The sequence below is a fragment of the Halichoerus grypus genome, chromosome 1 (assembly GCF_964656455.1).
Source record: "Halichoerus grypus chromosome 1, mHalGry1.hap1.1, whole genome shotgun sequence".
Classification (NCBI taxonomy): Eukaryota; Metazoa; Chordata; class Mammalia; order Carnivora; family Phocidae; genus Halichoerus; species Halichoerus grypus.
In genome coordinates, this window is record NC_135712.1 from 48,439,077 (window position 1) to 48,456,311 (window position 17,235).

The 17,235-nt window shown below is 38.0% G+C and overlaps 2 protein-coding genes across 7 annotated transcripts in view; one reads left to right on the forward strand and one right to left on the reverse strand.

Annotated features, from left to right (window-relative positions):
* SENP7 (SUMO specific peptidase 7) overlaps nucleotides 1-6,611 on the reverse strand; it is a 137,724-nt gene extending 131,113 nt beyond the window's left edge. For 4 of the 6 annotated variants that reach the window (XM_036108970.2, XM_036108958.2, XM_036108956.2 and 1 more), the window contains exon 1: nucleotides 6,419-6,610. In XM_036108970.2, the coding sequence (XP_035964863.2) occupies nucleotides 6,419-6,458 (40 nt within the window). In that variant the 5' untranslated portion in view covers nucleotides 6,459-6,610. Of the gene's footprint in view, nucleotides 1-6,418 lie in introns of all 6 variants that reach the window. The other 2 variants (XM_036108950.2, XM_078065001.1) reach the window with 1 other exon arrangement.
* A 6,850-nt stretch (nucleotides 6,612-13,461) lies between these two features.
* On the forward strand, nucleotides 13,462-16,761 carry LOC118546204 (putative protein ARB2BP). The gene is made up of 2 exons (XM_036108872.1): nucleotides 13,462-13,578; nucleotides 15,667-16,761. Exons 1-2 carry the CDS (start codon nucleotides 13,462-13,464, stop codon nucleotides 16,759-16,761), a joined length of 1,212 nt encoding a protein of 403 aa, XP_035964765.1.
* The last annotated feature ends 474 nt before the right edge of the window (nucleotides 16,762-17,235 follow it).

The window sequence follows — 17,235 nt, forward strand, 5'->3', positions numbered from 1 at the left end:
ACAACTGAACTGAGCTTTGAAGTTTTAGATAATGAGCAAATTTTAGATAGGCAGAAATGGATGAAAGGACAGTTCAGTGCCAGGTGCACTCAAGAGGTGAGTTATCATTATAAGTATATGCAAAGTAGGATAAAGCAGCCCATATTTGCCAGCCTTCTAAATTATTAAAGACTCCTATTAGAGTTTATCCACCTAGAAAGCAGTTTTGAGACAGCACCATAATAACAAACTTCCGATCTGGATCTTTGAAGCTACTCAATCCTATCCATAACCCATTCCCTGTTTTACCATTCTCTCTAATCTACTTTCCAATTCTCTGTCTTCCATCATCAGACCTGGGAATCACATTCACCACCCTAGATGCCAATCCCCACAGCCTATTATCTTGCTAGTCTCTCACGTTTTATGTAATTCGACTCTACCCCTTCATCCACATTCTTCTCCATCTCTTCCCTAGCCCACTAAATTCCTTTCCAGAGTCAGTACAATGTTCTTCAATTCTGAATCTTTTCCTGGAACATTTCCTCCACCTTAGTTTAACTGAATCCTAGCTTTTTATTGACTACATTATTTTTTTTAAGGTTTTCTCAAGATTCTTCTCTCACTTATAAAATCAGGAGTAGGGATTAACAATCTCCTCCTCCCACTACCACTTCCAATTAATATTTTATCTTTATTGCATAATCCCTTCTTTAAAATTCCCATAAGTTGGATATATTACTTCACCATATTTGTGATTGCCATGCACTGACCCAATACCCTCTCCAACATTCCTAGAATTCTGATACTTGATTCATAGTTTTCTTCTCTATCTCTAAAATTTACCATCATTGTGAAGCTCTAAAACTTCCGTAAGTCAACTCACTTAAAACAGCGGACTCACTCCAACACACTTCTACACATCCCCATTTCAGCAACATACATTTGTCAATGGATTTAAGGAATACTGTTGCACTTCTCAAGTTCTCAAAAGTGAACTTTTCATTCTACAACCCACAGTTCTTTGACCCTTTCATTTCTTCACTCACACTGAACCCATTTTTTGCCTCCATATCTTGTCCTACCCTTCAACCTTAAGTAAAACTAAATTCATTTTTTTCCAAATTCTTGCTGCTAGACTGCTTAGCACTGCTGAACAAAGTCACATAATAGTAACTGCAACAACTATGACTACTACTACTACAAAACTCGCACTTGTTTTAATGACTTTCAAAATTACTTAACAATTCTTTTATTCATGCCTAATTGACCACCTAGTGCATTTTGAGCTATCAATACCACTTGAAAGTCCTTTTACCAAAGATGATCTTTCCTTACTTTGTGTAGAAGCTATGACTGCAATATCCTTACCTTCTCAAAATTTATCTATATCTTTATCCATCTTCCCTCCTTTCTGCACATCTCAAGAAACTATCTTTTGATTCCAATCTCCCCCGTTTCTTCTGAAACCTCACCCCATCAATTATCTCCTACTTAGTATCTTTCTCTCTCCACTCACCCCTTTGCCACTCACCTGATTTAAGTCTCAAAGTCTAATGAAAAAAAAAATTCCTTACTACCTTATTTACTTCTCCAACTTGTTTCAGAAATCTTTTTACATCTCATTTTCCTTGTTTCATTCAGCCTCTTGAAATCTGGCTTTTGGGACGCCTGGGTGGCTCAGTTGGTTAAGCGTCCACCTTCGGCTCAGGTCATGATCCCAGGGTCCTGGGATCGAGTTCAACATCAGGCTCCCTGCTCAGCGGGGAGTCTGCTTCTCCCTCTGCCTGCCTCTCCCCCTGCTTGTTCTTGCTCTCTCTGGCAAATAAATAAATAAAATCTTAAAAAAAAAAAGAACGAACGAAATCTGGCTTTTGTCCCTACTAAAACCAGTGGTAAAAGTGACCTCCTAATTGCCAAATTCAGCACCCTCATACTATTTTAACTCTAATCTACATTGCTTATCACTCTCCTCCCTTGCTTCCCAAACCTTTCTTTCCTAATTTGCCTATCTGCCTACCAATGTTTCTTCCTTCCTACTTTGAAATTAAATGTGATTCATGACTTTTCTCACTCTATACCTTCTGTGGTGATTCCATTCATTCCAATGGCTTCAGCTAATGTCTAGGCAGATAAGGTAGTTTTATCATGATTAATTGCAGATTCTGATTTTGAACTTCAATCATGGTTCATTACACTTACAATGCAAAATATGCAGACATCACCTGAGCCTACTGAAAAAATAAAGTTGTATCATCATGGGACACTAGAGCCTCAAGATGAAAACTAGGGGGAGGGAAGAGTTTCAAAATCAAGCAAGTGTGAATAACACTGCATTCTCAGCTACTCTCCTGAAGAGGCACAATGTACAACAGCAAAAGGCTCTAAAACTCCTGCAATAAATAAAATTTTCTTATAATTACAGTTCTCATACTTATTTGTCCATAGAAACTTATTTTTCCCAAGTAAGACTCACTAATGTCCTGTGACAGTAAAAGAAGTTTAAATTATGTATTTTGTAATCAGAAAGACCAGATTTTGAATCCTAGCTATTTCTTACTTGCTACTGCTAAAGTTGCTTACCCTCCCTAAATCCCAGTTTCCTCATCTGTAGATCAGAAATAATAACTACCTCATAGGGCTTTTGAAAGAATTAAAGTCTGTAAAATTTTTAGTACACTGCTTAGTACTGAAGTTCTCAAAAAAACATGTATCCTTAACTTAAATGAGAGTGAACACAGATTTCCAAGGATGATGCCTGAAGCAATCAGCTGAAAACCTGAAATTCACTTGAACTATCCTGTTTAATTCAAAGATTCATTTGAAAACTGTTATCAAGGACTTTATCTGTTATACTTTTGTTGTTGTTAAACATTTCTAATGGTCATTCTCCCTTGAATGACCCATGCATTTAATTATTATTTCATTCAACTGTTAGTGGGCCGGTCTCTGGTGCCAGATATTTTTTAATCTGTGTCCCATTTAATTTACTGCTTTTGATATGTGGTGAACTTGGAAGTAAGGAATTCATGCTCATTGGGGTTACAAATAATTTTAAAATATAGATTCAATATACTCTAAAGAAAAGCCTGAGAAGCTTCTCACGAGTGAACTTTAACATACAGACTGTGTAATTTCTCCTCTCACTGCTCAGAGGTATTTTTTGCTTAATTCCTGATTCATGGCCACATTCCAGAAAAGTAAGGTAATCAGAGCTTTGGTGATTTTTTTTTTTTAAGATTTCATTTACTTATTTGACAGAGACACAGCGAGAGAGGGAACACAAGCTTTACTTATGAAATTTTTCCTTTAATTTTAAAATATTTACCAATTCATTTAAAAACAATAAACTCATTGCATGTTAACATGGCTAAAGTACTTTATGAAAAATAACTATTTTTTAAAAAATACTAAGAAGAGGGGTGCCTGGGTGGCTCAGTCGTTAAGCGTCTGCCTTCGGCTCAGGTCATGATCTCAGGGTCCTGGGATCGAGCCCCACATCGGGCTCCCTGCTAGGTGGGAAGCCTGCTTCTCCCTCTCCCACTCCCCCTGCTTGTGTTCCCTCTCTCGCTGTGCCTCTCTCTGTCAAATAAATAAATAAAATCTTTAAAAAAAAAAAAATACTAAGAAGAATGGCAATATTTTACCTATTTGCAAATCTCTTTAATGTCTGGCTTAATAAAAGACAACTGTTTTGGGACACCTGGGTGGCTCAGTGGGTTAAGCAACCGCCTTAGGCTCAGGTCATGATCCCAGGGTCTTGGGTTCCTTGCTCTGTCTGCCTCTCCCCTCATTCCACTCTTACAGTTATCAGTTACATAAGTCCATAAATTCTTGTTTTGTGTGTAGCTTAAACCAGTTGGAACTGGGTTTCTGCTACTCGCAACTAAAAGAGTTCTGAGCAATACACTATACAACCCTTCACAGTTCTTCCTTATTTAGAACATTCAGGGAAACCTAATGCAGTCTCACAGAGGAAACTTCAAAACTTCATGTTTTTTCTTTCTACTGCTATCCACATTCTACTTCTAACTTAGAAATCTTCCTGTTTTATTAATCAAATTCCCCTCTTTGAGTATTATGAAATCCTGATGACCATAAATGTCACTTCCAGTCATGAGTTCAAGTTAGCAACCACTCCTAATGAAATGACAAATATATGCACATAAATGTCACACAGAACCCAGAATCCCTTCAAACCAACTGATTAGTTTTATTTGATAATTTATGTAAAAATTAAATATACACTATTCAGAATCATTCTTAAAAACTAATATTCATCTCTTTTTTATTTATTTGAGTGAGAGAGCACGAACAGGAGGGAGGGCAGAGGCAGAGGGAGAAGCAGACTCCCCGCGGAGCAGGGAGCCCGATGTGGGACTCAATCCCAGGACTCTGGGATCATGACCTGAGCCAAAGGCAGACACCCAACCAACTGAGCCACCCAGGCGCCCTAATATTCATCTCTTAAAACCAGATGAATACAGGAGAACAGCTAGGTAATATTAGATTTGAGAATGGGTTTTATACAATAACAATTACTTTTGAGAAAGGACAGCTCCAAAAGGAAGGTCTTCGGGGGTAAAAAAAAAAAAAACTTCTCCAGAGGGATAGCTAATATAAATATCAATGTCTTTTAAGAAATAACAGCTTCATTATCAAATTTTACTTCCCACAACCACTTGCATCAAATTAAATGTAATAAATAACTCTAAGTGTAACAAGGGAAAGAAGAGGCGATTTGCTGAAGGACAGTGTTAATATCTTGCTGCCCCCCCAAAAAAAATGTATTAAGCCAAGATGAAATGCACTTATTGAAAAAAAGGCTGTGCATCTTAAACTGAGGAATAACTCCTAAAGTTCTATTAGAAAGCACAGAAAAGATACCATATAAACAATGTGCATTTTCTTAACGTGTAAATTTTACATTAAGGTCTTAGAGGAGAAAAAAAAGTATGTTAAAACAAACATTGATAGGGCGCCTGGGTGGCTCAGTCAGTTGGGCATCTGCCTTTGGCTGGGGTCACGATCCCAGCATCCTGGATCTAGCCCCAGGTCGGGCTCCCTGCTCAGTGGGGAGCCTGCTTCTCCCTCCCCATCTGCCTCTCCCCGTGCTTGTGCTCTCTCTCGCTCTCTCTCAAATAAATAAATAAAATCTTTAAAAAAAAAAAAAAACACTGATCTATTGGAGGCCTATATTTATATATGTACCCCATGTACTTTCAAAGGCAAAGAGTATCCCTAGGATACACACACACACACACACACACACACACACAAATGGTAACAATAGTTGCTTATGAAAAGGGATTCAGGTTTTTAACTGCTTCGAGCAATGTCCCATAAATCCTGTCCACTTCTCCTTTGCAAAGAAGGCAGAAAAATGCTTGAGATGCACTGCCACAAGGGACTCCTAATAAATTTGGAATTGTTAAGACTGTCTCTGCAAATGATACGGTAAGAAGGGAGAAAATGAAACGAAATAATTGATTCATTGGGTGTTAGTTTGTGTACTAGACTGTAAGCTTATTAAAGATAGAGTCCTCCCCCTCTCCTCCTCTGGTTCGTCCACAGGACTTAACACGAGGAATTGAGGTACTCTTAGTGGATGAGATCTTTGACAAAAACTTGTTACTGGGAGGAGCTCTACCTCATGTCTTATAACTCCACTTTTGTGTTTCCGAGATGTAGTACCCCAAACTGAAGATAGTCATTTAAACCGTAAAGCAATTTCAAAAATAAAAATATGCTGAGATTAAAAACACAATGGAAGCCCGGCTTCAAATCCTTTGTTCGACTTTTTAATCACTTCTGGAAGAAGCAGCAAGAGGCTGGAAAAGAAAAAGGTTATTAAGAGGGTCTGTTCAGAAGAACGAAACCCCGTTACAGCAATTATCAGAGGGACGAAGTATCAATTAGCAAGCCCCGCCGTTCTCTCTTTGCAGCCGCTTCTCCCTGCCCCGAGATGAGGGGGTGAGAAAGAGGCTAAGTGGAGAATCAAAGGAAAAGAGAAAAAGTGGGGTCAGGCGAGGGAAGTGAAACTGGTACATTAGTGGAATTAAAGGAAGGCGTGGCAGGACACCGGCAAGCCAACCGGCAAGATCCATGGGCCGATGAGACTCAAGCAGGGTGTTTGCGGGAAGAGGGGAAAACTGGAAGGGGTGCTGGGGTGGAAAGCGGCCAAGGCTTCGATGACAGCTTGGACTTGGTCTACGACTCGCAGGGGTGGGGGCGACCCGGGAGTCTTCCATTGTGCGCGCCCCTCCGCTCCTGCCTTCCCCTCCCCTCCCTGCACGAGCCGGAGTCGGAGCTCGAGCCCGAGCCCGAGCGGGAGCCCGAGCCCTCACAGCTCTGGGCCGTAGCACCCGTCGCCTCCTGTGCCTCCCATTTGCCCAAGGTAGAAGAGAATAGGCTCAGCCCTCCTCTGACCCTTTCTCACCGGATGAAGATCGACGTCGCCCGGTCTTCCCCTTGTCCATCTTCTCCTCCTCCTGCTGGAGTCGCAGTTGCAGTCGCTGTCACCTCAAGACCCCTCAGGCTGGGGGAGGGAGGGGGAGGGGAAAGGGAGAAAAAAAAAAAAAGCCAGGAAAGTGCGAACAGCGCTTGCGCAAGAGCCGTCGCCTGCCCTCAGACCGGAAATCAGCCGCCCCTCCCACCTCACCCGGAAATCACTTCCTGGGACTTGTTTTCTCTGCTGCTTGCACCTCGAGTGCTTATTTAGTGGAGCCAATCTTATTATCTGTGCACCTATGGGAAAGTGAGGTTGCGTGTATGGTTTTAGCCCGAGATCGTCAGAGGCTTTGTTTACTTTGAAGACTGGGTAGACCGAAAATTGAAAGAGGGGAAACTAGGAATTCCTGTAGTTTAGTGGCTCTCGCGAGGTGACCCAGAAAAATGAGAATAAAACGTTACTTCTAAAATTAAGTTAAATTAAAATGTTACCCTTTCTGCAGTATTACTTTACTCACGATCTCTCATATACTTGTCCTCAAGGAGCGTCCCCAAACTCAGTAAAGTCACCTGTTAGCCTAGCTATCGGTTTAGCATTCGGAGTGGAAATGTATTTGGTCAGCTGAGGAAAAGATGTCATAGTAACAGAGGATCTTTTTTTAAAATTCAAATTCGTCATTTTTAAAGGCCCAGAAAAAAAGAAAAACTAGACCTCAATTTTTTAAAACAAAATGCTGAGGTGATAGAAAGTAGATGGCTGTAAATTGAAATTCGTTCAACTAGCATTTATTACAGTACTTCAGGAGCAAGACCAGTCCTCAATGAACGCAGTCTAGTATTTTTAGACTGATTTTTTTTTTTTAGGTCTTTCAAAGGGCCCATCAGTTTAGCAAATTGTCCTATTTGTCGGCCATGATGTACATATTTGAGTAATTTTTTTAATGTGTAAGCTGTAATCACAATAAGTTAAAAAAAATTCAGCAGAGCGGTTTAATCAAAGGCAAAGTGGTATTGGAATGTTCCAAGCCAAAAGGGATCCTGGAGCTTAACATCCGATCCCCTCCCCCCATTTTACCAAGGCCAAAAAAGGGACTTGCCCAACTCACCACTAGAGCCCAGTCTCGTGCTTCTTGAGTCAAATTTGGCCTCTTAATTACTGTGTGGTCTGTGCTGAGGTATAGGTAAGCCTCCAGGTGCAAAAGCCTATTTGGGCTCAGAGAAGTGTTTTACAGGGAAAGAATGGTTGAAAAACAGGAATATTTCAGGGCTTGATGAGATTGACATTCACTACAACGGTTTCATTTGGAGACCCTACTTTATTTCTGTTTAACAAATCAAAACACTGCTTACAGAAAAATATCTCAATTTTAAGTTTCTTTACAAATCAACTTTTTTTTTAAAGATTTTTCTTATTTTTATTTTTAAGTAATCTCTATACCCAACGTGGGGCTGGAATTTACAACCCTGAGATCAAGAGTCCTATGCTCTACTGACTGAGCCAGCCAGGTGCCCCATAAATCAACTTTTTTAATTGAGCAATTTAACTCCGGAATCAAACCAGCTTAATTCATTTGCCAATATTGTAGGAAACAAATTAACTGCAAAAGATGGAAATAGAGCTGAGACATGGGAACATAATAAAGGAAAGTGTAAGTAGGCCTTATCCATTTTCACCCAAATTAGCAGCTTCCCTATAAGTAAGTGGTTTTAAAGTTTAGCAGTAAGAAGTTAACTTATAAGAAATGAAATTATAAGAAGTTAATCAACTTATTCACCTTGCAAATATATTGTTTAAACTTGTTGAACCAAATATACCATTCCTGCTAATGAAGATTTAGAAAGCCAGTTTGTTTCTTTGAATTAGAACTTGTTTTGAATAACATGTGAAGATAGATGAACTTGAAGCTCAAGAATTTCAAATTTGCTTTTTAACCAGTATTTTTATTGTTATAGTATTCATCTCTGCCTTATAGTTAACTACATTGCAAACAACTAAAGGACTAAAAGTTTACTTCGTACTTTTTAGCGAGTCATTTAACAACTTCATTTTGTTTTTTATGAAAGACTGATTAAGTGATCTTTTATAGTGTTTTATTATGCTCGGGTGAAAGTTTCCTCATTTTAAAAATGTAAAAGACGCCCCCTCCCCCCAAAAAAATGGTTGTCCTAGTATGTTTGGGAATAATGTCATTTCTCTTTTGTACATCGAGCTCACACTGTATAGAGCCTTTCAAATTAAAATCATTTGAGATTAGAAATTCATCAGCCCAGTATTTTATAAGAGAGAATGGACAGGTTTTATCTCAATGGGTATGGTTCTTTATTAAGTGTTAAAAGTGCATATAAAGTTATTAAATTAGGTATTCGTTGTATTTTTGTTCTAAGCAATGGGTATAGTGGGTATCGTTTTAATAGTTTCAAGACAAAGTGGCAGTGTGAAATTGATCAACCCTTTATTTTACCCCTTGATAAACAATTTCTTGGAAGAGAACTTAATAAAATTTGCAAAAGGCCCTTTCTCATCACAAGTGAATTAACTTTAAGTACAATATGAATGTAAAGAGGTTTATTTTTTTTAAGATTTTTTATTTATTTGAGAGAGAGAGAGAGACCGAGTGGGGGGTGGGGTGGAGGAAAAGGAGAAGCAGACTCCCCACTGAGCAGAGAGCCCAACTTGGGGCTCAATCCTAACCTGAGCTGAAGACAGACACTCAACTGACTGAGCCACCCAGGCACCCCTGTGAAGAAGTTTAGATGGGCACTGTGAACATCTTGACTTCCTGTTTTAAAAACTAAAATAAACAATCTGGAACTTCTTACCACGGGTGCCAGGAAAACCTAGATTTTGCAAAGATATATGGAGCACTGTATTATGTTGCTATTTACTTCATTTTCATTGGTAATTGATTCTTTTCTTTAAAATGCTGAGAATTCTGTGAAGGAAGTTTTTATTCCACATATAAATGAAGTTACCTGTGAATCATGAAAAGACACATATAGGTTGTTCCGTTTTAAAGACATCTTCCTTTTTAAGATAATCAATTGTAACTGCCTTGCAGTGGAATAGCCTGTTTCCAGAAGTTATGAAAACCTGCAGTAATTCTAGGTATTCAAGCAGCAGATGGATAATCTTTTGTCCAAAAAGCTATAGAAGGAATGTATGCACAAACCTTTAACTGAAGATCCCTAAATTGTCATGCCCTGGGGCTGAACCCAAGGTATCTTGTACATATACCACTAATTTCTTTGAAGTGTTCTTTTTTTTTTTTTTAAAGATTTTATTTATTAATTTGACAGAGAGAGACACAGCGAGAGAGGGAACACAAGCAGGGGGAGTGGGAGAGGGAGAAGTAGGCTTCCCGCAGAGCGGGGAGCCCGATGCAGGGCTCGATCCCAGGCCCCTGGGACCATGACCTGAGCCGAAGGCAGACGCTTAACGACTGAGCCACCCAAGCACCCCTGGAGTGTTCTATCTTAAAATGAAATGTTTAGTCAGCATTTCTGTGCCTTAATACATTTGGTTAGTTTCAAGAGAAAAATTTCATTTTATGTTACTATTTAGTAAAATTGAGGCTTTAGGTAGTCTCGTCTTCTTTAGCCTTTAACAGTTTGGTACCCACTTACCTCTGAATAATCCAAATCAAAAAACATAGTGTCTAGGATTGGACAAAGTCCATAAATCCAAAAATCTAGTTTTCAAAATTACTTGGGAGCATCTTTTCTTACACTATCTCTAGGCCCCACCTCAAACCTTTTAAATCAGAATCTCCTAGAAGTGGAACCTAATAACCTGTATGTTTAAAATTTTTCCCAGGAAGACGTATCAAGTATTTTTTTAAGTACAAAACTGAACTACTAAACAATAATTTCCAGGGCTGTACACTTAGGAGATAAAACCATAAAGAAATGCAAAGCAGTGATTTCTATAAAAGTCCAGAGTGGTTACTTTTGGAGAGAGGGATAAGCGTTTGAAGGGACGTAAGGAATGGCTGGCATGGCCCATGGTGGTTAGAGGATGTTTCTCTTTATAATTGTTCACTAAACTTTTTTTTTAACTTTCCTAGAAAATTCTGTTGCATACTCAAATTTGGGAAACCCAGGATTTGGTGACATCTGATATATTTTTTTTTTTCTTTCTACCTCTAAAATCCTGTTTTCTCTGTCTTTGCCTCAGGTAGATTAAATTCAGCTATTTTAGTCTTTGCTGGGGAGAGATAGGTAGGGAGAAGGAATACTAAGAGGAAGGGATTTAGTTTGCTTTTTTTGAACCTTCTACATAATGTCATTTCATAAGCTTTATCATTTTCTACTATTTTCTATAATTTACTAAATGGAGTTGTATACAGAAATAATTTTAGTAAAAAACTTCATAATTGCATTCTGTGTTTAGAAAATAATGTTGCTTTTGTACCAAATAGTCATTCTTTTCTTAAAATATGTTTTAAAGGATTCTTTGTTTTATTTTCTAGAAAAACAAATAAATAAAATAATGTTCATTGTAAAAAAAAGTATTTAGATAGTTTTAGCATCCTTCATTCTGTGCTTCTTAATGGCATAGGATATACAAAAGGAACTCTTAAGTATACCAAAGGACTATAATTACTATAATAAGGTATTATTGTGTAATCAGGAGTTAGGCCCTGACTTCTCAGATTTAAATTTATATTTTCTTTCCTCTCTCTCTCTCTCTCTTTTTTTTTTTTTTTGATGTTGAAACCCAGGAACAAAGTAAAATTATGTTTTCATAAAAGCTTACTATTCACCTGTGAAGAATGTAAAATATTGTTAAGTATACTTTATGATCCTAAAAAGGAAAGGAGTTCCTTAAAATCAAGCTAATTAAAATTATTTGCATCTGTGATTCTGTTGCCCCATCTACTCTCAAGTAGAGAGTCAAGTTCATAGAAAGTAGAACGGTGCTGGGGCAAAGGGGAAATGAGGAGTTATCCCTTAATGGTTACCAAGTTAGAGTTTTGTAAGATGAAAAATGTTCTGTGGGTGGATAACAGTAATGGTTGCACAACAATGTGAATGTACTTAATTCACAACTAACTATACAACTAAAAATGGTTAAAATGGTAAATTTTAGTATATTATACCACAATTTTTTAAATAAATAAAAACAATAGCCATCCCTAGAACAAAAAATAACAGCTGTGTCAACCACTTATTCCAAGTCTCTAGAAAGACCTAATTTAAAATTCTCACTAATGATTATATACTATTCTCTATTATTCCATTTAATGTAAAATGACTAGGCTATGGGATATAAGACACTAAGTGTCTAACAAATGCCTTCACTAAATTTTTGGTGGATGAATGAAATAAACAGTTAAATATTATGCATTTATAAGATCACTGATAAAAATGAATCTTCTCTCAGGTTCCTAGAACTGCCTGAATCACTTTGAGCATGTCATTTTACCTTTGAAAGCCTCACTTCTCTATAAAATAAACATACTAAGAATATCAATAACGTGCTTTGCAGCTCTAACAATCTTATTCCTAAAACTAAGCTATCTTATTCCAATCCATTCTTTCAAAAACTAGAAAGTTTGATTTCTCTCCTTTATTTTAATGGACCATCTTGATTTGTAAAAGAGAAAACATATAGATGCATAGGATATTCTCTAAAAATGATTATTAAATTGACATTGATTAACTTTAAAATTATACAAGAAGCCTCTATAATTTTTAAAAAGCTTTGTATGCATCTTTCTCCTGTATATACAGCTAGAGGACTTTTGTTCTTTACTTCGTTATGCCCTTAGCAAAATCATAAAATCCTAACAACAATATTTAAGCCTAGAATTCAGGCATTTTCCAAGAACTGGAGATAGAGTAGTGAACAAAACAAAGCCTTTGTCCCTGCTCTCATGGAACTTCTATTCTAATGCAAGAATGGGGGAGGACGGACAATAAGTATATGTCAGCTGGTAGGTAGTAAGTGCTTAAGAGAGAGAGAGAGGCAGCAGAGAGAAGAAAAGAAAAAAAGAGAGAGAGGGAGGGAAAGAAAGAGAGAAAAAAAGAAGAATCATAGGGGAATGAGGAAGAATTGGAGAGGATTGCCCTTTGAGATAGAATGCTCAGATCTCTGATCAGATAACAAGTGGGCAGAAACTTGAAGGAAATAAAGCCCTACAGATATCTAGGGGAAGAGTGTTCCAAGCTGTAGGCATAGCAAGGGGGAATGCCCTTAAACAGGAGCTTGCTTCATAGGTTGGAGGCAAAAAGGCCAGGTGTGGCTAGGGTGAAGTAAGCAAGAGCTTGGTGGGAAATGCACCTGAGAAAGAGCTAAGAGCCAGATCATGCAGCTAGATGAGTAAGCAAGTAAGAAAATGGAAGGAAATGACATTGAAGAGCTAAGGGCCATGTGGGACCTTGTAGGTGACGATAAGGACCTAGGCTTTTTTTTTTTTAAGATTTTATTTACTTATTTGTCAGGAAGAGAGAGAGAGAGCACAAGCAGGGGGAGCTGCAGGCAGAGGGAGAAGCAGGCTCCCCACTGAGCAAGGATATGGGGCTCGATCCCAGGATCCTGGGATCATGACCTGAGCTGAAGGCAGATGCTTAACTGACTGAGCCACCCAGGTGTCCCAGGACCTAGGCTTTTATTCTGAGAGGGGAAACCATTGAGAATTTTGAACAGGGGTGTGAGATCCAATTTAGAGGTTTTGAAAAGATCATTCTAGCTGCTATGTGGAAAACGGACTGCAGGGTGATAAGAGTTTATGCCAAGAGATTGCACAGGAGACTTGATAATGAAGGTGAGAGTTGTTGGTGACTTGGACTAGGGTGGTAGAGGTGGAGGGATGATAAGTGATTCAATGACAGATATATTTCAAATAACAGAACCTAAAGATTTACTGATTGATTGGGTTGAGTGTAAAAGAGAAGGAAAGTTTGCAACATGAGTAACTGAAAGAATAAAGTTGCCATTTACTAAGGTAGTAAAGAGTAGAGAGAGAGTAGATTGAAGGAAGGGTTTTGGACATGTTAAGCTTGAGATGGCTATTTGACATCTAAGTAAATATGTCGAATAGACAGCTGGATATGAATTCAGGGGAGAGTTACAGGTTGGAGTATATTAACCAAGCAAAATGTGCTAAAATAAATTCTAAAGAATTGTCTCGCTTTTCGTTCTGCAAGGTAACTGTCTACTTTGCTCTTGGTCACCCCATCTCCACCTGTCCTTTTTATATCTGTGTGCCATTTGGTTATTCTAGTTTGCAAACTCTCATTCATTACCCCTGAGAATTGCCTCTCAAACAACTAAGTACACACTTAACAAAAGTGGAAAAGAATAATTAAATGTTGTACTATATGCTATTAGAAAATACCGATTTTGTTTATTTTACTCTGTGATTAAAAGAAAAGTTAAATCACTAGCTAACAAGATTCTTGGTTCAGTTCACTGAGTTTTAAATATACTGGATCTTTCTCTTTATTTCAGTACAGAAAAAGGCAGTTTTCAGCCCAGCACCTGAATAAACAGGGTATTTTTTTAAAAGTTTAAGTAATCTACCCCCAACATGGGGCTTGAACTCTTCACGCTGAGATCAAGAGTTGCATGCTCTGGGCGCCTGGGTGGCTCAGATGGTTAAGCGTCTGCCTTCGGCTCAGGTCATGATCCCAGGGTCCTGGGATCGAGTCCCGCATCGGGCTCTCTGCTCCTTGGGAGCCTGCTTCTCCCTCTGCCTCTCTCTATCTCTGTCTCTCATGAATAAATAAATAAAATCTTAAAAAAAAAAAAAAAAAGAGTTGCAAGCTCTTACGACTGAACCAGCCAGGCACCCCTAAATACTATATTAGATCTAACAGACTACTGCTTTTCTATGCAAACCATGCCAAATTATAAAATAGACCTTCCTTTTTAGAGAGCAATCTGGCAATCAATATCTGGTAAAGTGGAAGATGCTGATACAATCTAGAAATTCCACTTTCAAGTATATTGCCTAGGGAAATTCTTGATATGTGTACAAAAATATAGCTATAAAAATGTTCATCGCAGCTTTGTTTATAATAGTGAAAAAAGAGTAACCTAAATGTTCTTCAACAAGAAAATAGTTAAACTATGGCATATTCAAAGGCATATTCAAACAATGGAACACCATAAACAGACAAATGAACAACCTAGGACTACATTTATCAATATGGATAAATATCACAATGTTAAAGTGAAAAAGGAAGACTGGAAAGATATATATATATATATGGTTTTTTATTTCACATCTCAAAAAGGAATATCATCCTGTCTAATTTCACAGAACCTTTCATGTGTGAGACACTGTGTAAGATGGTTTTTACCTACATTAGTTAATTTTTCACAACAGCCTTGTGAAACAAATAATGTTATACCTATTTTACATTTATTTATTCAAAAAATATTAATGTAATATGTGCCAGAGGGCATTCTAAGTATCGAAGATATAGTAGTTAAATGAAATTTCATGGGGTGCCTGGGTGGCTCAGTCGGTTAAGCATTTGCCTTCAGCTCAGGTCATGTTCCCAGGGTCCTGGGAAGGAGCCCCACATCAGACTCCCTGATCAGCAGGGAGACTGCTTCCTCCTCTCCCTCTGCCTGCCGCTCCCCCTGCTTGTGCTCTCTCACTCTCTCTTCTGTCAGATAAATAAATAAAATCTTTAAAAACAAAACAAACAAAATTTCTGTTCTGCTAGAGCTTTTTCCAGTGAAGGAAGACATATAATTTAAAAATATGCGAGCAAGGGGTGCCTGGGTGGCTCAGTCAGTTTAGTGTCCAATTCTTGATTTCGGCTCAGGTCATGATCTCAGGGTCATGAGATCAGGCTTTGTGCTGGGCCTGGAGCCTGCTTAAGATTCTCTCTCTCTCAGTTATTAGTTAAGTCCTGGCTGTTTAGTGCCAGTTGTAGCAGAGGTTATTGTTTAGCTTCCTGGATTGTCACTAGAGGTAGTGGTCTGACTTCCTACAACTCTGACTTGTAGCAGGCTGGCTTTCTGGGCTGTTTATTGGGGTTGGCTTCCTGGACAAGATACTATGGGTTCTGTCATTATATATGGTCTGGCCATTGTCCCTTACTTCACTGTGCCTTACTACTTTGCATAATTCACAATTATTTTGAGTTAAAGTCTTTAGCATAAAAGGGTAATGTCTTAGTGAAGTGCTTAATTTTAGCATGATTTCCCACAGGAATAATTTAACAAGCTGAAAATTTTATTTTTTCTACCAATGACATACTATTGCTTTTTACTTTCAGTGGTTACCAGTGACTCAGGAGCTGAGCTTCCAGAAATTTATTGAACAATCTGACTTACTAGAAGAACTTAAATATGACTTCAATGAAAAAGCTGAATTGAGACACACTGAGACACAAAGGCCTTTTGTCTTTAACTATTATAAAAATGTCCTTGAGAGGAATAGCAAGCGCTACCAGGCCCTTGGCCATTTGCTTGCACAATACATTTATGAGCTTTTGGAGAAAGTATGCAAATTACAAAAAGTGTATATCCCACCAGAGGCTGATAAGGAACCAAGAAGCTTCTTTTTCATGAGTGAGAGAGCATTAACAAGTCATCATTCTGTTCTTCTTGTCCTTCTTCAAGACCATGGGGTCTTTAGAGCTGGTCAGTGGAGTCAGCAAGCAATAATACATCATGGTCTCCAACATGGAAGTCAGATACCGTGTATTCAAATGGCATTGCAAGCACATTATGATGTAATTGTGCTAAACCCCAATGACAATTTTGTGGACCTAAAGATGGAAAAAGAGTGGAAAGACCTTTTAACACAAAATATTGGGTCCTCTTCCCTAAAAATGGTTCAGGCAGAGAATTTTTTATCTCTCCAGCAACCTCTCCAGTGCATCCCTAAAAGATGCAGCAACACCCCTGAAGAACACATGGCTTACATTTGGGATTACTTCATTTCAAAGACTGAAGGCAAAGATGTTGCTTTCATTGTACATGGTTATGGAGGTTTGGTTTTTATGGACTTACTTGTTCGTAGAAAGTGGGAAGTGATGAACAAAGTATATGCTGTTGCACTTATTGACTCTGAACATCATGTAGGACACCAGCTGGGAAGTGATGTGCAGTTATTAGCCTGGATAAAGCACCACTGCCGTGAATGGGTGACAAGTCCTAAGCCTTTGGATAAACCTGCAGCTACTGTTTTAAAAAAGGAGTTTCCTATTGTTTCTGCTGGTACAGAAAAACACAACTTAGCCCCTTCCTCTAGCCTTCAGTCAATTTTTAAATACTTTAAAAGAGCTTTGAAAGCCAAAACAACTATTAATTTCTCTCGAGTGCCAATAGTAACGAGAAGCTCCACAAAAAGAAAGCAAAGTGCTTAAGTTGCTTTTTTGTCATCTAAGATTTTTTTTTTGTCTCACTGAAATGTTGCTAATGTAGATGCTAGAAGAAAAAGAATACTTTGCAGTATTATATTATGAAAAGAATATACACAGTGTTATATTCTGGCTTGAGGTTTGATTTGTTACTTTCTTTGAAAAGTGAATTTGTTCTCTTTTGTAGCCCTATTGATGAACAGTCAATACCATCATTAATATTTTACAGTATTATTCAAGTTAGAGGATCTTTTGAAAAGCTCTCTTATGATTTAATAGAATGTAGTTGATACAGATTAAATCCTAAGTCTTTGGTTTCTATGTTGTTAATGCCATATTAAAACTATAAGTGAACATAAAAATTATCATAAACTCTATTTTTATATGTTTGTGTTCTTTTGCTTAAATTTATTAGTCTTCTGTTCAAATGTATTGAAGGTATTTACTCACACCTTCAGCTAATATTTGAGTGTCTACTAT